Source organism: Biomphalaria glabrata, chromosome 6 (genome assembly GCF_947242115.1).
Source record: "Biomphalaria glabrata chromosome 6, xgBioGlab47.1, whole genome shotgun sequence".
NCBI lineage: Eukaryota > Metazoa > Mollusca > Gastropoda > Planorbidae > Biomphalaria > Biomphalaria glabrata.
Window position 1 is genome coordinate 41,318,120 of NC_074716.1, and position 23,105 is coordinate 41,341,224.

Genomic DNA, 23,105 nt, shown 5'->3' on the forward strand with positions numbered 1-23,105 from the left:
TTATAAACTGATTGCCACTGGCATGTCAAAACTTGAGCAGTTTAAATGTGGAAAAACTGGCCATTGTGAGGTCATAAAGAAGTATAATTAAAATCAATTGGTTTATGCAGTTAGTAGTGTTTAGATTTCAGAAGTAGGTGCAGTAGCTACTTCCCATTCAAGTTGAAACGCACAATTATTCATTGTTGATGACAACAATCAATAAAAAAAAATGACCTTTTATCAATTATTTGTGATTAATTTTGCTTTAATACATAGAGACAGTAATAGCTAAGGGGAGTTAATACATAGTTTAAAGAAAAAGGTCGTTGACTAAAAATTGGAAACTAACAAAAGATAACCATAAAAACTTATATTTTCAAAATTGCTTTTATGGCTACCATATATACTTTAGATCATAAACCTTGAGTTCAATTTCAAACTCAGCATTTTTTTTAATGGCTTTTGAAAAAGCAGTTCAGAAAACCTACTTCCAGATACCCACTCCCACCTAAAACTGGTCCACAAAAGTGACTGGACCATAATGCAATGGAATGTGTAAATATGAGCCTATTTGTAAATAATATATGCAAATTAAACCAGTAAGTACATTTTTATTTTCAGATCAAGTTTAATGTAAATGCATATTTTATTGCACCAATGATAAAATGTATAAAAAGATAATTTAATGCTCAATAGTAACAGAGATAAATGTAAATGACTGAATGGTATACAATGGAAGGTTGACAAAAACATTGTAGAATACACATACAAACAGTATCTACTCTAATAATATTGAGTATTAAAAGCTACTCAAATCAAGGATATAATGGTATAAAATGATGATAATACAGAGTTATAAAGGTGGTGTTATTCTACAGTGTATCTACAAGTAATAATGTATAAAGTATGCTTCAAGTGTACTGGTAAACTTGTGAAGGCCTGATAGTTTTATAATAGTCTCCAAACCAAGACAATCATCATAGTACAACATTTATATGTCATTGGGTAAGTTGCTTTTGACAATGTTATGATGTAATATTGAAATGCTTCGATAAAAAAACTTTTCCCTAAAAACTCAACTTAGGTTAAGGACTAATGACGTCCACCTTAGGTAAGAAAAAAATAGTTTCTTAAATACAATGGTTGAAATGTCTTCACTTTCCCAGACACACATTACATGCTAATGCAGAAGGTGGGAAATGAGCATCTTCAAATGTTGGCTATTACAATGACCAGAAGTCAAACACAATTTGGCATTAAAGTACTTTTGCACTCAAACACTTGGTTGTTTTGCCGCAGAAATTTAAAAAAAAAGCAAAATGCCTTGAAAGAGCAAAATAAATACAACAAAAACAAATAAACTATTTTTTGCCTTTATAAAAATAACATAAATCAAGATGAAATAAGCATAAAAAGTAAACAAAAATACTGATTACATTTCACAGAAAGAATGGATGACTTGTTTTTTTTATATCCATTTTTTTTTTATATTATTTACAATGTTGAGTATTTTCATGATTGAAACTGATGAATGACAAGAACTGACCTAGAACATTGAATCAACAAGAGAAAATATTTTAGTGAAACACTTTGAGAATATCCTAAGCTATCAATAGCAAATAACATTTCAGCATGTTCACATTTATAATTTAGATACGCATAATATTAAATTTATATATATATATAAATGTCTAAATATATTATATATTTAATGTAAAAAAAAAATATTAAAAAATGTAAGATTTCATAACGTGTGTATAAAAAAAATATCTGAAATCATTAGTGTTTAAGTTTGGGTTTGTATTACAAAAATAACGTCCCCTTAAGGATTAAAAATTCAATTGTCACTTGGTAAAGTCTTAATAGACTATTTCAGTAGGAATAAATGAAAAACTTATTTTGCAAATCAGTCATTTTTAGCATATTCACAAATTACTAATAAACAGCTGAATGAAATTTAGATCTCAGGTAAAAAGACAAAAAAATTGAGAAAAAAAAAAGGTTTTCCAGGAGAAAAATGTTGCTTTTTTATTACCATGCCACTCAGTGGCAATAAACATGGCAGATTTTTTTGAGCTCTCGTGAATAGGTAAATTTTCATTAAATTAGGTTATTTAAAAAAATGTAGGGAATCACAGCTCTAAAATTTTTAGAATAATTAATTTACTCATTCTTAACAATGAAAATGTTTCATACATTAAGTGTTTTTTTTTCTATTTCAACTATTGAAGAAAAAAAATCAAAGAAGTTAAATATTTTCAGACATCAGTTCAGAGCTGCTCCTAAACTGACTAGGAGAAATATCCGGATGGCCAGGGTGCAGGAAGTCTGCCGACATAGTAGATTGTGATGACATTGAGTGCATGATATTCTTTTTCTGTTTACAGGCTGGGCCGTGGCGTGTGAGGTTGGCCTTGGTACGGAACGCTTTATTACACAAGGGACACACATGGTTTCGTTCATTACTGTGAATCTTCAAGTGTTGCCTATACACTTGTTTTTTGTAAAACACCTACAAAAAAACAAACAAAATATTTCATAGTCATCATAAACATACTTATAGAGTCGAAGTGTTGCCTATACACTTGTTTTTTTGTAAATGACCCACAAAATAACAATATATATCATACTCTCATCACTCATATTTCTACTTTTATAGTCTAAAGCCTTAAATTTTTATAGTCTGTCTTAAATTAATTAAACATTGTTAAGTTAGGTTTTTTTTCATTATTATTCCAAGGGTCAAAATGATAATTAATGTTACTGAATATGTCTTCCTTACAAAATACATCCTCTACATTCCATATGTTTACCTATCTAACAAGACACAAAGATGAATGTTCATTTCTTTTTCTATATGCTAGGACAAATTCATACAAATACTCCTACTTCCCTAAAACCATTTCAGCATGAAATGGGCTGCTCTATTCAGCCCTCAAAACCAATGACTTAGGAGAGTTTAGTTTTCTAGTTAACGGCTGTAATTTATATGAAAATATAAAATAATAAGCTACAGTAGTATATATATATCTTCCTTCATGGTTGAAGATGAGCACTTTTCTCATTCTTTATGTACTCGAAGATGGCTAAAGAGTCCAATCCCTGCTTTAAAAAGCCGGCCACACACATGACATGGGTAAGTTGGGTATAATGCAGATAAGCCTGCATCTTCTCTCACTCTTTGTTAGCTCTACAACATTCACAGCTTCACACCATGATGACTGCCTGGTAGTGCGATTTTAGCACTGGAATGTTGTTCGGAATTATCAATGGTCCCAGTTTTCAAACCCTACCACTCCCATTCCCTGTCGTCCTGTGGGAGGTTTGGACTATTATCTTCAACTCCAAAACATGTCAAACATGAGGATCAAATGACAACAAGTGCTTCCCAGCAGTGAAAGTCAATATAAACATATACAACCATCGAGACATAGATGTGCATATGTCTCATCCCATACTCCAAATGGCTATGCCATATTTTGTACTCTCTTATTCCTTGTCAATCTCAGTGTAGTAATAGGTAGCTACTGGAGCCTACATGAACATTCTATACAACTTAAACTGTGTTTTAAAGACTGCTCTTACAAACCTGAGTGATGTTCTTCTAAGCTTAATAAACCAGGGGTCGGCAACCTGCGGATCGCGAGCCACATGCGGCTCTTTGGATGCTAAGCTGCGGCTCTTTAGTTCCATACTCAAATATTATTTGTTTTATCGAAAACAAATTGAATCGATTAACAAAAATTAGACACCGATTCAATCTCTCAGCCACTTGTACTCTTTCACCGCACACCCCTCATCATGTTTTCAAATGTAACATATTTGAAGGTGGAAGAACTCAACGTTCTTCTGCCTTATCACATGATATAGATACGTCTTGAGACATAAAAGACACGGTACGAGTTAGCTTTCTGTCAGGTACATATTTTCCCAAGGATTGCTAGCGCACTCGTAACAAACTAGAGGAGAAGATGTAGCGAATGCCGTGCAAATATGCCTTGAAGACAATAAGATGGATTTAAATCAACTCGTTTCAATAGCAACTGATGGAGCCAGAAGTATGACAAGAAAAAAAAAAAGAGAATATGCGAGTCTACACGTATTTCTTACGTTTCACTGCCTACTCCAGCAAGAAGTGCTGGTCAATAGCACTCTACCATCGTCAGTTTAAAGAATTCTTAAACGACCTTCTTCTTCCCAATAAAGTGCAATGCGTTCTACAGGTATGGTGTTCAAACTTCCAGCTTTGTGCTTGAATGAAATAAATACATTCCTAAATGAGGATGGTATTATTAACCCTGAATTAGAGAACGACAAATGGTTGCTAAAATGTTACTTTCTGATGGATATATAAGGAAAGGTAAATGAGATGAATCTAAAACTACAAGAAAATGAAAGCCCAGCCAATGTTTTGGTAGAAGATAAGAGCGGTGGCTGAGCAGTAAAGAGCTTGGATTCCGAACCGGGGTCCCGAGTTAGAATCGTAGTGAAGACTGAGATTTTTAATCTCTGGATATTTTTAGCGCTTCTAAATTCACACAGCTTTAATAATTACCGGTACCTGACATTAGCTGGGGAAAGTAAATGAGTTTGGTCGTTGTGCTGACACCCTCGTTAACCGTGGTTCACAGAAAGAGATGACCTCTACATCATCTGCCCTAAAGATCGCAAGGTCTGAAAGGAGAACTTTAGTTTACTTAATCAGAGCGATAAATGACTTCATTTTCACTTTTTAAAGCAATTTCGCGATAAAACCAGTGCAACTGTTGACAGGAATTACTTCATCAAAGTTATTTTAAAACATTACAGATGAATTAGCTGAGAGATTTGAGCTTTTCAAAACCATCAAAACCATTCTAGCATTCATAGTAAATACCCTCAACACAAATAGTAACGAAATCCATATTGAGCCATTTGGAATTGATACTGTACTTTAAAAAGTAAAGCTTTCTGGAGTGGATAATTTACAGATTAGAAAAGCAAGTTGGAAGAGTTGGAGGTCCAGAAAGGTATGCAAGTAACGCAACAAAAGTGGACAGCTTTCAAAGAAATGCCTCGAGATGAGGCACTTATATTCGACGCATGGAATTGTCTTCCAGAATTCTACAGTGAAGTGAAAAGGTTGGCAATGGGAGTACTATATTTGGAAACTATATTTGGATCGACATATTCATGCGAGCAAGCGTTCTCTTGCAAGAAGAGCCAACTAACAATTGAAAAGTTAGAGTCGTGTTTGAAACTAAAAACAACAAGTGTTGAGCCAAATGTATCAAAACTTTCTAAAAACCAAAGCAATCGCTCCCATTAAATTTGTTTGCTCAATTGTTTGCTATTGAAGTACAAGTTAGTGTTGTATGTAAATGTTTAATTCTTTTAATTTATTTACACTTTTAATAAGTAATTATCTAATAATCCCATATATATATCATTTAATTTGTTGTGAACAAATACTAGTCATATATAAATAAGTAGATTTTTTTTCCTTTGTGAATAAATAAATTCGTTTTTATTCATCAAAGAACTTTATTTATGCGAGTACTATTTTTAGTTTGCAAGAAAAAACTTTATTGCTCTTTAAAAACTTTGAAATTTAGTAAATTGAAATTTTTGGCTCTTCCGACTCAAAAGGTTGCCGACCCCTGTAATAAACCCATCACTTTGATACTTTACACAACAGCAAAATGTTTTGAGTAAGACAAAAGGTACAACAGTATGGGACCTACCTTGTTGCAATGGGCACATGGGAATTTGTTTTGTTTAGTGTGCTGGAGTTCATGCTGCTTCCTGCTGAAAGCCCGGGTGAATCTGACCCCACAAAAGCCACACTGCTCATTTTTCACAGGCATGTGGGTGTTCATGTGGTGAGTCAAGTGGGCTTTCTGGCGAAAATCTTTGCCACAGATCTGGCACTTGAAATAACGTTCATCTGAACAGAAGGCAAGTAAATAAAAGAAAATTCAAATTATTCATTTTAGTTTTATTCAACATCAGAATTTATATTCTTTCTGAGTAGACAAAATTTAAAAAATGTTTTGTTTTTGTTGTTATTTCAATCACTTTAAATTTCTTTTGTTGGAATCTATATATATAATTCTCTTCATGGCACAACCATGGCTGACACCACCAAAAGTCATGGAAAGATAAGTCTTTTATTTTTGCAAGTCGGACTAGATTTACCCTATGTAACTTTTGCAAAATAGTGGCATATGCTATGCCGCAGGTTGACTAGTTTCTTATATTTTTTAATATGTTTCCATTGGAATTTTCAGGATATGGTAAGATTCAACTAATCCAGAAATTGGGGGATGGACTGTAAAACAGATTATGACAATGATGTTTATTATTTAGGATGCGCGGTGGCTGAGCAGTAAAGCTCTTGGCTTCTGAATACTGGCGAGAAATGGGATTGTTAATTTTGGAATCATTGGCCACCTCCTGTTAACTGACAAAAAACAAAAGGCATGTGCCCCAAAGGCAGACCATGAGTATGGTGGCTTGATGATGTAGAGGCAGATCTACAACAGCTAAAAGTCTGGGCATGGAGAGATCAAGCACAGGATAGAGAAATGTGCTAAAGCAGGCCAGGGCCTACCATTGGCTGTAACACAAATGGGATGGATGGATGATTGGCCACCTCTAAGTCCACCCTGTTCTAATGGGTACCTGACATTAGTTGGGGAAAAGTAAAGGCTGTTGGTCATTGTGCTGGCCACATGACAACCTTGTTAACCATATGCCACAGAAACAGATGACCTTTACATCATCTGCCCTATATGTTTGTTATTTAAAAATAATTATAAAGACACAAAAATAAAAATGGAACATAAAAATATAGGAGGTAATAGGGTTTGTTGGACTAGTCCGTTTTGTTTCTTTGATTAAAAAGTATTGGGCCGGAAGTCGCTTTTTTCCCTATATATCTTTGTATTTTTCAGTTCTCTTAAATTAAACTGACATTATTATGCTATAATTTTAAGTGTACCTGATAGAGAAAAAAATTCTGCACAAAAATACGGGTAGTTGGGATATAACCCGATAGAGGCTATAAAAAGAAAAGACCTGAAACTAGCGCGTGAAACTATACATTTACAGTACTTTATTTGATGAGTATTTTACCCAAGATCTGTGTTGTTTTTTTAGGACTAGCTTATTTCATGTACCCGGCTTTTTCCGATACACAATTTCATACACAAAATAATTGTTGAAACAAATTGTAGGGATTTTAAACTTTAAATGATTACTTAAAAAGGTGTTACCCTAATCAATTTTAAATATTATTTTGTATGAATGTCACTGTTTATTTTGTGTCTGTTCTAGTTTCTTAAATTTTTCTTGAGTAAAGGGGTCGTTTTTCTCCTAATGGGTATACCTGATTTCTCCAAGCAGCCTTTGTAAAATATTGGTCCTAAATAATGCTATGTTTATAAACGAAAAATCGCATGGCTGCATTATGATGAATGTACGTGTTAGTTCAATATATTTTATATTACTAGGTAACTATAAATAACCGCATAAATAGATGTAAGTTTAATTTTTTTTCTGTTAGATAAAGTCATGGCAAATTTTTGTTTTCTAAAAAGGAATAATAATAGAATTATACAGTAAAAATAATCACTAAGTTTTTCTTTTAATAGTTTTGAAAGTCTAACTGAGTTTGTGTATTTGCAGATGTACACAAGCTACACTATGAGTCAGTCCATCTCTTCTAATTGTTTAGAAATGAGTGTAAAAATGTAGGCTTCAATATTTTTAGCCTGAATTTAAGAAGTTACAAACTTCAAACAACTAATATATTGCCTCTTCCATAAAACTTTGTACTTAAAAAAATAAATTTATACAATGCTCGAAATCCTGCTAGTATACTTATGCCCTATTTAAATCGATCTGGTATCAATGTATTAAGTAGCAATAACCGGCAAAAAAATTAAATGAAACAAGATTGAGATATACATATATTTTTGTGACGGTACGCACCGGTGCGGGGTACAGGCACCTTTTTTCAATGTCGGGAAAAATGATTACTTTTCTTGTAATTCAACGTTAATTGTTAATTTATTATTAGTTGAAAGTTAGGCAATCTATCACTGAGTACCGGAGCCTCTTTTTTATTTTTACAAAAAAAAATCACTTTATATACTTTCATCCAACATGCCGTATTTTTAAAAACACCTCTATGTGAACTTCTCAATCATCTAGAGTCTTAGACAGTCATTATTTTAGACTAGATTTAAGTAGAGTCTAGACCTAGATTTAGTAGGCCTATTATTATAAAAAAAATAATAATAATCAGTCATTATAGACATCATTCGCAATTTTATTATTAGGTCTAGGCATTGAAAAGTAAATCTATTAATAAACTATAATAGATCTAAGTCTAAGTACTAACTTATTAAATAAGTCATTATAAGTAGAAGTATTATAATGAATATTGTATAGATCTAGATTGACTAGATTATAGATAGATCTATAGATAGATCTCTAGTTTAGAAGATTAAGTATAGAGTATAGTAAACGTATTACAGTATTATTAGATCTATGTCTTATGTCTAATCTAATAATCTAATAATTAAAAAACTTTACAGTCTTTATCTTTATTAATATCTAGACTTTTTTCTAATAAAAACTGACTATAGGCATAGCATAGGCTAGACTCGGCAATCTAGTCTCAAGATAGAATCGATACTATTACTAGATCTATTCGATTTTTATATATAGATCTAGACTAGAATTAGATTATAGATCCAAATATACTAATGGAGAGATGATATGAGGTGTTAGCTAATAGCGTTGCACAAGAAACAAACCTGGGTTTTTCTAAACTCTAATACTTGGTATGTAATAGTAAAACAGCACCTACCTAAATAAATCGTAACTAGCAATCAAAAACATATATTTATTGTAGTATATATAGGTATATGGTTGTATTTTATATAGCCTTCGTAACTTCTTCTATAGAGAAATGACTTTTGTAATTTCTTTTACTGAAAATTGGGCTATTCGCGTCTGACACATATATAATTTTTATGTTCAGCAACAAACCCTATTGACAGTAATATAGTATTAACATAATACTTTATGCAACTTGAACAATTAATATGAACTGCGATTCTGTGGTATTTTACGTCTCAAGAGATGATGTTTTCCCTTTGCCACTTGAACATCTTGTGTGACTAAAGAGGCTAATCCTTGATACACAGCTGCAGTCACTGGTTAGGCACATGTAATCACCAGGCGCTGTTGCATTTTCACCCTTCTTTCTACTACTGTTATGTATGGCATCTGCAATCCGGGACTTTTCCTTTATGCTTGCTCTCCATGTGGATCTATCCAGTGCCACTCTTACCAAGGTGCTAGTGTTGATTTAGAAGAGCTTCATGTCCATTTGCATAAGTCCATATACTGTAAAAGTGGGCAACCAGCGGCTCTCCTGCTTTCTGTTAGATCGCCATATAGAATGTCTTGTGGAAGTCGACCTACTGGCATTCTATGAACATGGCCAAGTCAGCCAAGGAGTCTGCAGCTGATAACACAGCGGATGTCCTGGCATCCTGTTCTTCCTCATAATCATTGGATATTTTATCTTGCCACCGCAATTACTGCAATTACGGATTAACTAACACATAGTTTATTGAATAATTTTAGTGTAAAGATAATTACCTGAGTGAGACTTGACATGTTTACGAAAGTTGCTGCTGTCAGAGAACCTCTTGTCACAGTGAGGGCAGACACATTTCTTGACTTTCAGATGGACAGAGGTAATGTGGGCATTGAGGTGAGACACCTGAGAAAACCTGCGAGAGCACTGTCCACACTTCTTGGTACATGGCTTTGGATGTTGTAATCTTGTATGACTACGAACCTGTTTTGGTTTTGTTTGTAACAAGAGAGATAACAATGAGTGTATAAAAAAAATTAAATATATATAATTCTAAAAGAATTCTCTAAAACTTGAACCAAGAGAGATAGCAATACTATAGATCTCACAGTATGTTTACCTGTTTTCTGTCTGGGAAAATTTGCTTACAAACTGTACAGTGAGGACACAGTTGATAGTAGACACTCTTTGGATTAGGTGTTATTCCTGAAGTATGTTAAAGTGGTTGATAATATTTAAAGTCAACATGGACAAAGAGGATATTAGATCATGCAGCACAAGTAATGCTTGAAAGAATGTAGACTTCATGTATGGCAGTGATCATACAAGAAGCAATAAGTTTATCTGGACTGAGTGTTGCTTTATACTCATATGAATCTAGTAAGTACACAAAACACATTAATTACAACTTTTTCTTGGTTATGCTCCTTAGAGCAACAATTAAAACAGCCCTTCTTCATAATTGTTTTAAGAGTTGAGTTTTAGACACTTGGAGCTCTAGGGCCTATGGAAGCTTGCCTTCACCTGCAGGTCCTGAAGATCCAAGCAGATGTAAATATTTACATCCCTATTACCTATGACTCAATCCCAAGATGCTTGGGTTAAAAGCGAGGCTGAAGGCCTAGTACACCGGAGAAACTTCCCCATATTTCTTCTCTGTACCACATCAATGGCTCCTTGAGGATAGTGACATATCTCATCCATACCTGCAAGTTTAATGGACTCAGTCCTTAGGACCCCCAATGGGGGTTCAGTTTGCTTCCATACTGGTCTAATCATATTATCAAAGGACTGTTTCTACCCAATAGCTACCTTAATGACTAAGAAGCATTTCCCAGGGTGAAAACAGTCCAGACGTTATCACGAAAGTGGAGTGGGTCAGGAGACTTTTTTGATACCACCAGGCTTGACCCTTCACTATCTCCAGGGCGGCGGCTCATCAATTTCAACATTAGCTCTAAACCTCAAAAGACCTAGTCCCTACACCAGTCAAGCATGCAAGAACCATGTCAGCCAGAGCTTAGTGCTTCCACTATCTGCAGAGCCAGGAAGAGATGCTCCTGTAACATTAGCCCTTTTCAGAACACCCCAAGAGCAAAGGTGAACATTCTCCAGTTACCATAAGACACCAGGTAGAGGTCAGTGAGCACTATTCCCCCATGGTGTACTATAAACCAAAATGTAGCATTGAAGCTTGATGAACCTGGACCACCAACCTGGTGGCGTGAATGTGTGATGATGTGCTCCCTGTTATCCTCAGCTGTCCAGTGAGTATGTCCAAAACATGTCAAACAAAAACAACATTGCCTCACAAAAAAATAAACTAAAAATGAACTGACCAAGCAGACGAGCATAATCCTTAGCAAACCAGTATCTCAGCTCCTGACCAGGGTTGATGTCCATGCGTGTTACAAAGTACACATTAGAGCCATGCTGGAAGGCCACCAGATTTTGCTCAGCAGACACGCAAGCTGGCTTGATAAACATGAGCCAATTGGAAGAGTTTTCATCACTTGTATCAACCACCTTAGTGCTGCTTTCACTGAAAGTCTGGAACAATTTTTTAAAAACTTTATCCTTTATGTCTGAAACAATTTTTCAGATGAGAAGAATTTTGAGGTTTGTTTGATTTTTATGATTAATTATTAAGATTTTGCTATTGCAATTTATGATAAGATAAATGTTTCCAATTAAGGAACTTCAAGTAATTTGTGAACTTTTCTAGTTAGAATTATGCTTTGTTAATTATTTTATTGAGTAAATGTTTTAATTTTTAGATAGCTTTTAAGAGAAAAATTTTTTAACTATCAATATCCTAATAATAATGTGCCAAAAAACGTTAACCAGAAAAGAAGACTATTCTTTCCTAGCATAAGCCACATGCACTATGGTAGGGAAATATAACAAGCGAATTTGAAATGTACGACCACCATGAAACTTAAGTACATCTGAATGACCAAAACATAATGAGAAATACTTACTTTAAAAGGATATTTAAAAAAAAAAAACTAAGTTCATTGAACAGTATATACAAACAAGGTTGTCATAGCTGGAAGTGGTAATTGATATAAACGCTCAACTACTTAAAAAATGCTTCCTAAATAGCCTCTGACAACCAGTCCAACTCCTGAAATTCACATGTGGCTTTAATACTGAGTCTGGTGGAATTGTTTTCACTAACAGAAGAAGGGGTCAAAGTGAGTAACTGGTGCCTAAACCAGTAAGGTTCGGGCAGGAGGAGCTCGTTAGCCATTACTGTCTTCCCAACTTCACCTATTCCTTAGTCTGTTGGACCATTGGGGCACCACACCTAGGAGTAGGAAAACTCTAAATTCAAACCTCTGTGGCCTTGCAGCTATACCCAATCATGGAAAGGCCTTTGGGAGTCAACACTGAGAAAAAATGAGGAGCCCTTGACCCTTAGGCAGTTTGCTGCACTCAGTGCTACACCCTGGCAGAGCCGATGACCCCAAACTGTATCAGCATTTGCCGTTGCTTTGGATATATCAGCTGCATGAAGAGGGGGAAACTGATGTATTGGCGACATTGTTCTGGCCACAGCAAATGCCCAGGCATTCATCTCATTCCCATGACTGGAGGCCATAGCTGAAGGAGGCCATAATATACAAACAATAAAAGTTAAAATATCATTACGTAGGTAGAATACTAGATCTTTTTAATACCTTTGAAAAGAAAAATAAAGATGCTGTAAATTAATTCTATTACCTGCCACAAGGAGAAACTTCTTGTTGACCCTAGCTGGTCACATGACACAGGAGATCCTATCAGGGGACCAAACTTTGTTCTAGCTGCAATCACCTCTTTGGCAAACACACCTGCATATAAAAATGTAAGTTTGTGTAATGTCATCACTGAGATCTTAATAATCACTCCATTATAACAGATTACACAAATAAGTAGCCTTGTAAACTCTAATGGATTAAAAAAAAAAGTATGAATATTTCAATGTTAGGCTGTCTACTTTCATACTAAAAATTCTAAGCTCAATGGCTCTAGGTTGAGATACACATTTTTAACTCTCTCCGTGCTGCGTTACTCTCAGCGAGTTACTTGGTTTATAATATTTATTTCACTATCTTTTTTGTTAAACTTTTTATTTCTCTCTTTTTTTTTATTTTCCCGGATGTGGGAGTGATTGTTCTTTGTTTTCATAGTAAATTCCATGCAGTACCAACATGTTTAAAAAAAAAGGAAAACATTATGTTAATGCTTCCTCTTTTCTACTTTAATTCCCAGGACCCAAAAAATGTAAATAATACAATTTCTGGTGACCCGTCAAAATAGCGCGGACAAAATAGCGCAGTCAAAATAGCGTGAAATTTCCCGACAAAATAGCATCGACAAAATAGCGCGAAATTTCCCGACAAAATAGCGCGGACTTATATATGATGTGTATAATAGCATTATGGAATGTTAGAGAACGTGTGCAGGACAATCTACCACGAACAAACAATTCAGTGGAGAGATGGCATCATGCGTTTCAACTGTCTGTTGACGGTCATCACTCTAATGTGTACAAGTTAATCTCTCACTTCCTCTGAGAACAGGAGAACACTGAGAGCAAGATTTTGAGGTACAGTGCTGGAGAACGAAGTAAAGCTGCAAGCAAGACAAAGTAACTGCAACTTGACAGACGACTTGAAGCTATATTGCCAATGTACGGAAACAAGCCAGTGATGGAATTTCTACGTGACATCTCCTACAATTTAACTTTGTGAAAGTTTGTGTGGGTGCGTGTGCGTGTGTGTAAATTTGACAAGTATCTTTACGTGTTTTCTAAGTACACTTTTATAATGTAAATAAATGCTATATTTTGACTTATTCATTTTACCTTATTATGATTTTTGCTTATTTGTATTTTAAGATATCTAAAATGTTTCCTGCAAAATGACTGAAAAATTATGATAACTTTAAACCAAAAAAAAAATATTGGCTCTGTTCATATTTTACGATATCTAAAGTATTTCTTTCAAGATGACTAAAATTTATTTTTTTTGTCGGTGCTGTTTTGCTCGCGCTATTTTGTCGGCGCTATTTTGTCCGCGCTTTTTTGACGGGGTACCCAATTTCTTAGTGCATTAGTGCATTTGTTTTATGAAATTTAAAGTGATTAAATATGTTTAGTATTGTGATTTTTTAAATATTTATAGATTAAATGTTTAATTAAAAGGTTTAATTAAAAGGTTAAATCTTTCAGTATAAAACAAAGAGCCTACCAGTGTTGTTTGTAAGAAAATAAAACAAAGAGCCTACCAGTGTTGTTTGTAAGAAAATAAAACAAAGAGCCTACCAGTGTTGTTTGTAAGAAAATAAAACAAAGAGCCTATCAGTGTTGTTTGTAAGAAAATAAAATAAAGAGCCTACCAGTGTTGTTTGTAAGAAAATAAAACAAAGAGCCTACCAGTTTTGTTTGTAAGAAAATAAAACAAAGAGCCTACCAGTGTTGTTTGTAAGAAAATAAAACAAAGAGCCTACCAGTGTTGTTTGTAAGAAAATAAAACAAAGAGCCTACCAGTGTTGTTTGTAAGAAAATAAAACAAAGAGCCTATCAGTGTTGTTTGTAAGAAAATAAAATAAAGAGCCTACCAGTGTTGTTTGTAAGAAAATAAAACAAAGAGCCTACCAGTTTTGTTTGTAAGAAAATAAAACAAAGAGCCTACCAGTGTTGTTTGTAAGAAAATAAAACAAAGAGCCTACCAGTGTTGTTTGTAAGAAAATAAAACAAAGAGCCTACCAGTGTTGTTTGTAAGAAAATAAAACAAAGAGCCTACCAGTTTTGTTTGTAAGAAAATAAAACAAAGAGCCTACCAGCGTTGTAAGAAAAAAATAAGCAACCTACCAGTGTTGTTTGTATGCCCCACTACACTTGAACTTCCAAGCCTCAAACAAGATGGCAGAGTCAGCCGAGCATGGGATAAAATGGGAGTGTCACAGATATAAGAGTATTCGCTGGGATGGAACTTGCACTGCAGTTTGTACATAATATTACAGTCCACACAAACTGCAAATCAAAATAGACATGAAAGAATCAATTAATGTTTGTACATAATATTACAGTCCACACAAACTGCAAATCAAAATAGACATGAAAGAATCATTTAATGTTTGTGTACTTGTTAGCAACATTTCAAATAATATAAATTTTAAAATCAATTTCTATTGCACAATTATACAGAAAAAAAAACTTTCCCAGATATTCAACTCTCATTAATAATGACAAAATTATCAGATAGCTTAAAATTTCTCAATTATGTGCTGTACAGCAGCATGCTGCAAGTCACTTTGATTTGGGAGAAAGATAAAGTAAATATGTTCACACTACACATATGCAATGTATTCTTTCCACACACATATGTATATATATATATATATATATATATATATATATATATATATATATATATATATATATATATATATATATATATATATATATATATATATATATATATATGTATATATATTGCAATCCTGGTAAAAAAAAATGAGGCATTTAGTTCAGCATGTCATTGAGCTTACATAGCCGACATTTCTTAGGGAAAGCAACACTCTCAATAGAAGTAGTAATCTTTACAACATAACAATCAACAAACTAAAGGATATCTTAGGGAAAAATTAAATTGACAAAGTCAATCAGTTGCCTATTTTTATTATAGCTGTTTAAACATCAATGAACTGATAACTCACAGTTTCCAAGTTCTTGTGTTGTGTCATTATCTCCACATCGGACATCAGAGTTTCCTCCCCTGACATACATATCATACACTAAATAGAGAAAAGAAAAGAACTGTTAAATTTTCATCTAGTAATCTTACAAGAAAAAAAGAATAAATATTAATACTTTTTAAACTATCTAAACACGTCCTTTTTTTTGTGACAGTTATAGTTAGCTTAGTTAGCTTAAAATTAGTGTAATTCACAGTCCAACCTACAATCAAAAGAATACCATACAGATAGACAGAATTAGTTGATAGAAGCTTTGCAAAAACTGGCACTACTAACAGATTCTGAATGTTAGTACGAAACAAAAAAAAGTTAAATAGTATGTCTGCAAATAATTTAATGCAAAAATAAAGTTAAGTAGCATAAACATAAGCATAAAAAAAAATTTGAAAAACTTTGAATATGAAATCTATTATATGAATAGTCAAACAACTTTTAACTTTAATTAACAAAGAAAGTTTGATAATAGAATAATGTCAAGCTATTTACCGGATAAGTTAGGAAATGTTCCATTGTACATTCCCATGCCACCAGGATCTGGAGTGACAGCTGGGTCTGCGACACTTGGAGGGGAGAAAGATGCACTGGGTAGAACAGGCTGCTTCACAATGCTAGCATCATCTTCATCATCAGGTGGATATTGGAACTGCAAGCCTGATTACAATAGAATAAAAAGTCATAATTTGAGGATGTAAAGATTGAGAAAAGTTAAGAGCTGGCAATCAAAGTGTTTTTTTTAATCAATAGATCATAAGTTTAATGCCTTGTTAAATATATATAATTACTAGCACTGCACACTGAATACACCTGTTGATGTGTTCTAGGCTATATGTTTATTTTGGCTGGAAATCCGTTCCCTTTTTTTTGGCACCTCCAATAAAACAGCCCACATTTGAATGATATTCCTAACAAACATTTTTAGCTTGTTGATTCTAGTATCTGTTAAGCACTAGTATCTGATATAATATGTTATGTTGTGTATGATATGTTGATTGCTCTCTTTTAATTTAATTCTAGATTTAGTATTCATGTAGATCTAGATCTAGTTGTTCTTACTGAATTTAATAGAATTTTTTTTTTTTCACACACAAGCACACACATATTCTCAATTTAAAAAATGAAAATATTAATTTGGTTTTATTAGTTAACTTTTTAAAGTGTCCACAATGGTGAGTTACGCATAAAAGAACTATTGATTTCATTTAGCTTATTTATATAAACTTTGTTCACACATATTCATGCAGCTTTTTCCTATTTTAGGAAAAATGAAAGAAAATGTAGATATAGATAATTGAAAGTCACTTTCTAAATCATCAACTATACATTTACATAACATTTTGGTTTGATATGACCGATTAAAAAAACTGACACATCCAACTCTTATGAATACAATTTTCTTCTTCTTTAGAATTTATTTTCTCTATAGTCACATCACTGTGTATTTATATTAACTCTAACAACCTAAAAAACTTTTTCTTTAAAAAAAAAATAGATACCCCTCAATTTAAAATCGAATATAATATGAAGTAGAATGTAAGGAGTATATATGTATGTATGTCTTGCATAGAAATCAAAACCATGTTGATCAAACTTGGCATAAATGCTCCTTAGATAATGGCGGAGAGTGTAGTGTATGTTTAATGTCCCTCCCACATCCGGGGGCCCTTAAAAAAAAAAAAAGGTGAATTTATCTCTATTAAACAATACAAATTTTAAAAAATTTTCAACAACTTGGGTAAACCTGTTTTTAGTTTTTAATATTAGATAATATGTTGGCTAGACTGGTAAACCCATTTTCACACTCTACTTTCATTTTCATGGCAAAATATAAATTTAAAAAATGTGAAGGGAACATTCATCATGTTTGACATAGATCTAAATCTAATCCACTAGATCAGTACTACCCAAAATTAGGCCTGCAGGCAGTGGATCATATCTGGCTAGTTGTATATAATTTGATAATTTTAGACCATTGGTCATTATAGTCTATATAAAATGGCATATAATACCTGTTGGTGCTGTGCTAAATGGAATGTTGCAAGAGTGAGATGCAGATGTCCCTAAAACTGGAGCCTCAGAAGCCACAGCACAAAGCTGGGAAAACATTGTCAAATTGGTGGCCATCCTGCTGTTGTCATAGTACTGGCTGGAGAATTGGTTGTCTATGAAGCCAACATTTTCAGGGTGATCCTCAAAGATCCTGGAAGCACTTGGAAGTGGAAGAGATGAGGAATACTGGTGAGATTCGTGGGACTGTGGCAGACTCTCAAGGTGGTAGTCAAGCTCATGGTCCTGATGTTGATGGTCAGGGTCATAAAGGTGGAGGTCTTGCTGTTGGTGAAGGTCAGTTTGAGGGTCATGGGTATGCTGATAAAACAGGTTCTCTTGCTGCTGGTCAGATCTAAAGTCACTGAGGTGCTGAAGTCTTTCACTTGATTCAAGGAAAGGTTGGTCGTCAAGGGGCAAGTTACTTTTATTCATGTCATTCATGGTGAAAGAGGGGCCATTTCCCTGAAGAATGTAAGAGGATCTGGCTGAGTCGACTAAGGTTGGGTTATCTTCTTCAGTACCATTGTAAGAAGTGGACACTTGGAAGCTGGCATCTGTGTAAGATGATGTCGACTGGCTGTGAGAGTGAGATTCCAAATGAAGAAAATTGTCTTCCTGCGACTGATAGGAAGTGTTCTCTGTCATGTCTTTGTGCTGACTTCTTGAATCTAGGAAAGACTCCACTTGACATTCATACTGGGGCTGCATGTGAGGTTGAGACATATTGTAAGCTGAGGGTGCCTCGACAAACCCCTGATCTCCAGATGCCATCGAATGAAATGACCCACTACTTGTGTTCAAAATAAGGTGACGGAGGATATCAGTCTCACTTGATTTCACCGGAATCAAGTTCAGCTGCATTGATTCTTGAGAGCCTTCCGTCTTCAACAGTCCCAGAGTTGTATGCTCAAAAGTGCTAAGCAACTCCTCAGCTGACTTTCCTGCGTTGCAAGCATGTGAAACTTTGACAGCCGGAGAGCTTGTGTCTAAATTGACAGTGACTACAAGTGGGCCGGGGCAAGACTTGCAATGAAAATGCTGACTATCCTCATGCTGTTTGACATCCCCTTCATAAGTTTCTGGGAAACACATTGAAGAATGTTGATCTTGTGACCTGTGCTGAGAAAATGCTACATCACTAAAACTGGCTAGTGGAGCACCATGATCATCACTTGAACTGGGCATAGAAGAATAGTTAGCATTCATTATTTGTAGGGCATTCTGAACAAACTTTCTATCACTTATATTCCTAGAATCTTGATTGTATAACAGGTTAGTGTTGTCTGTTTCAACATTATTAAGTAACGAGTTCTGATTGGAGTTTCCTGAATAGGTCATATTTTTGTTATGGTAAAGACTGTGATCTTGCTTGCTTTGAAGGATTTCAAAGTTACCTAGTGCTGATACATTCATGTTATTTTCTTGAGATGTAGGTACAGAGAGCAGGTCATGGTGGTTAGTCAGTAATGGTGTGGGAACTCTGTTCAGCAGATTGATTAGCATTGTATTAGGGGTCATTGGTGGGTTCAGAGGGGTGCTATGATCTGAAATCTGGCTTGAGTTAACAGAAAGTGGAGACTTTGGGCTGGCTGCACTCATAGGCCTGGAAAGCAGTTTGGGTGAAGGATTGGTTCGTATCTCCCCCATTTGGTTATGTGTTTCCAAGCTGGAATGCTGAGTGCTATTTTCAAAAGACATATCATTGGCAAACATAGTGTTAGCACCATACATGTTATGCTGATAGCCAGAAGAGATTTCTAAGGCAGAATTCTGATGTGAGACACCATATGCTGATACTGGGCACAGGGGTATAGTGAAATTAAAATCATCTCCATTGCCAACTGATGTCTCATGATGTATGTTTTCTGATGCGCTTCTCATTTCATCCTCCCCATTTTTCATTTTATGCTCTGAAGTTGATAAAAAGTTGTAGTCAGTCTCTCCATGCCTCTGCTGTTGTCTAATAAGGTCGCTTAAGGATAATGGGCTCTGTGCTATGATTCCGGAACCATTCAAGTCATTACCACCTTCCCAAGCACCATCTAATTTGGAAACATGTTTAGTCTTAATGTGGCTATTATCAAAAATGTTTTCATTAGTGTCTGAGAGATGCTTTCTTAGAGAGCATTCACCATCCTCTGGAGACAATGAGCTTTGCTGTCCATCCTCATCTTCTCCTGTTTCTATAACCAGGGCGCCACAACTAGACTGAGATTCTGAGGAGCTGTCACTTTCACTTTCATAATTATCTTGACATAAACTAACTTCTTTGGATATATCTGAGCTTGATTCTCCATTTCCTCTTTTATCAACACTATTACCTTTATCTAATAAATCTTCACCATTATTCTCCTCCATCCTATTTTCTACTAAAACTTGTTGAGACGGATACATGTTTTCATCATTGGAGATACTCTGACTTGAGGAGGAGGATATATTTGAGTTTCCTGTTTGAGAAATGACTTTCTTCGAACGTGTATTGGTGAAATTTGAATTTTCAAAGTTCACCGGCTGGTTCTTACAATTGGCTGCTGCAGAGAGTGAAGGCCTGGGAGTTGTGATGATGAAATAGCCTTCAGATATCCCTTGCTTGCGCAGCAAATTCTGAAGGTGTTTGATGCCTGCAGGGGAGATCAAAAGTTGGCTTCTGTCCACTGGTGAAATATGGAACTGTGGCAGTTCTGGCAAAGAAGAACTGGCTATGTTGGTTGAACTGCCTGCTGGGGTATCAGTTGACAAAGCTGGATGGTTTTCAGTTGGCTTTGGCAGAGTATTTGTCTCTGACAGTGAAACCATAGCAGCAGCAGCTGCAGCAGTTGATATAGACATGGACTCTTCTTCTCTACTCAGAATGTTAGTTAATGATGTTGAATGATTATCTAAAACCTCTGTGCTGGTAGTATTAGAAACATTAGTCAATCCAGTAGTCACCACAGATGATGTTGTTACTGTAGTGACAGTGTGATCAGATGTTTTAGACTTTCCTTCACTGGCACAAAGAAGGGACTTTAGTAGATTGTTGGACTGAGTTGTCTCTGCTCTTGTGGTCATTGTTTTGACAGTAGATAATGATTTGGATGGAGTAGAAGTTGTTGCTACTATGTTCTGATGATGTTTTTCATTGCAATACTTATACTCGTCAACTGGAAGGTTAGCCATCAAGGGCAATGGTTTTGATATTGCTGTAACAGGACAATTATAAATGCTGTTGGAAGAGGACTTCAATAAATTAATTAGAGATTCTTTCACTTGCTCAAACTGTTGATCAACACTTGATGAAGATAAATTGGCTGGGCCAGTAGAAAAACTTGTTGTGGGGTTAGACTCAGTTTGATGAGACTTGGATGTAATTGCATTATTCAACAGACCAGGTAATTTGGCTGTGCTAATTGTGACAGACTTACACACTGACTGATGTGAATTAAGTTCAGCTGTTGTGACTGATGCTGTAGCTGTTGTTTTTATGAACTTTCCATTTGATGAAAAGCTTCCTAGTGGAGAATTATCCATAACTATGGTTGTCGAAATGGAATGACTTGATGGCATTGTACTGGCTGGCTTGAAATTTTCAAATTTTGAACTTTCAGAACAACAATAGTTTGAATCATTTAATGGTGACTTTGATTTTGATGTCAGTTCAAACAATTTTGATTCATTGCAAGTGGAAGGTGATTTAACACACGACAGATTAGCTTCCAATGACTTTAACTTTAGATCTTGTGCAGATGGGTCTGTGATAGGCAGAGGTGATGCCTTTATATGGGAGAGAGAGGATGTATGTGATAAAGATTTGCTCTGAAGCAAGATTCTTAAACTTGATGGTGGGCTGGTGATGGTGCTACCCCCAGGAGTGGTATGTGAAGGGCTGTGATGGTAGCTGGAGGGGGACAGCTTCACCTGGCTAGATCCTCTGGCTGCACTAGTAATGCTATTGGAATGAGAGATATTATTTATGTTCAGACAGCTCATTAAAGTTAGGTCAGACTTTGATATGCTGGAAGTGGTAGCTGTTTGATGGTTAGAGTGAGATGGAGTAGATATATTCTCAGCATCAGATTTAGTCACTGTGTTTGATGGTGATCCTGAGAACAATAGTCTAGTCAAGCCGGGGTTGGATGGGGAAAGCTGCATATGGACCACCTGGGCTTTAGATGTTGAGACCTCTTGACTTGGCATCTTAGTTGGAGTACAAATGTTGGTGTGTTCCACTGCAAGACATTTTGACAAAGCTAAAGCACTGTTGTTTTGTAATGCTTCACCAGATTTGATTGAAATAGGCAGCAACACTGGTCTTAAAGTAGAGGTCTGTACTACTGATTTACCAGTACTTGAGATAATGACTGTAGCTAGGTTAGCATTGTTTGGTGTTAACTTTGGTGCGATAGGGACTAATGACATGCTTTTTGCATTTACTCCACATGAGGATGACACAACAGCAGTAGATGGAGTTGCCATGGAAGAAGAGACTATTGGATTAATGGTAGTTGCTGATTTTACATGATTAGGAGATTCCAAAGTAGCCACAGCCTGGACTGTTGTTCCAACTGACACTGACCCAGATGACAGCACAGTCCCTGACACTGGTGGAGCTGTCCTAATAAAAACATAATTGGTTGTATAACGAGCAAATCTAATGGGCATGGACTTCAACTTTTCAGAGCTGTGCAAACTTGGTTGATGACTGAGGGTCACCACCTGTTTCTGACAAACCACCTGCGGTGCATGTTTTCTGTGGCTTTTCTGGAACTGTCGAGGAATAATAGGGGGAAGCAGTTTGTAGTTTTTACGACTTGAATATTTCTTGGCAGCAGGTTGACAGGAACCATCATACTTTTTAATTTTTCCAACACTAGGATTTGAATTAGGTAGATTACTGTTGGATGATTTCTGTACATCAAGTTGGTTGAGCTTAGCAAGTTCGGAAGTAACTGAAGTAGAAAGATTTTCTAACAGTTCCAGAGAAGACTGAAAAGGCTTTTTTTGTCTGAGTTTTTCTGTGTTAAAAATACCTGAAACATGAAGTTAAATGCAGATTTAGAAATAAAATTAATAATTTTCCGACAAACTAAGAACTTTTTTTAAAGAAAAGATAACAAAACATAATGTTATTCCTAAGAGTGTAAAGAATAAAAATATTATACTATCTAATTTAGAATACAGCATCAAAATAGATTAACGTTCAGAATACAAATATTTAGTGATTTATAAAAACTTGAATCCTGTTTTTGCCTGCTCTCTCTCTGAAGTCACCCCCCCCCCCCAAATCCTTTCACACTGTTCAGCACTTCAATTAAGGGTAATGTCCATCATCAAGGTGTGCAACATAGTGTAAGTAATACTATTAATAACATAAACCAACAGTTGTTGAGTCTAAATGTCAATAATATATATATTGACCTTTACATTGAACATGTATACAAGCAGTATGACTGCATGGACATGTGAATGTGCTTTG

At 35.1% G+C, this 23,105-nt stretch overlaps 1 protein-coding gene across 2 annotated transcripts in view; it reads right to left on the minus strand.

Moving 5' to 3' along the window:
- Positions 1–100: 100 nt before the first annotated feature.
- Positions 101–23,105, minus strand: part of LOC106073441 (uncharacterized) — a 38,042-nt gene continuing 15,037 nt past the window's right edge. Inside the window, exons 4-13 of one of the 2 annotated variants that reach the window (XM_056034238.1) lie at positions 17,611–22,659; positions 16,091–16,255; positions 15,566–15,643; positions 14,718–14,879; positions 12,584–12,693; positions 11,197–11,407; positions 9,978–10,063; positions 9,640–9,841; positions 5,706–5,908; positions 101–2,494 (exon numbers count right to left, since the gene is read on the minus strand). In XM_056034238.1, the coding sequence (XP_055890213.1) occupies positions 2,231–2,494; positions 5,706–5,908; positions 9,640–9,841; positions 9,978–10,063; positions 11,197–11,407; positions 12,584–12,693; positions 14,718–14,879; positions 15,566–15,643; positions 16,091–16,255; positions 17,611–22,659 (6,530 nt within the window). In that variant the 3' untranslated portion in view covers positions 101–2,230. The remainder of the gene's footprint in view (positions 2,495–5,705; positions 5,909–9,639; positions 9,842–9,977; positions 10,064–11,196; positions 11,408–12,583; positions 12,694–14,717; positions 14,880–15,565; positions 15,644–16,090; positions 16,256–17,610; positions 22,660–23,105) is intronic. The other variant, XM_013233994.2, reaches the window with a different exon arrangement.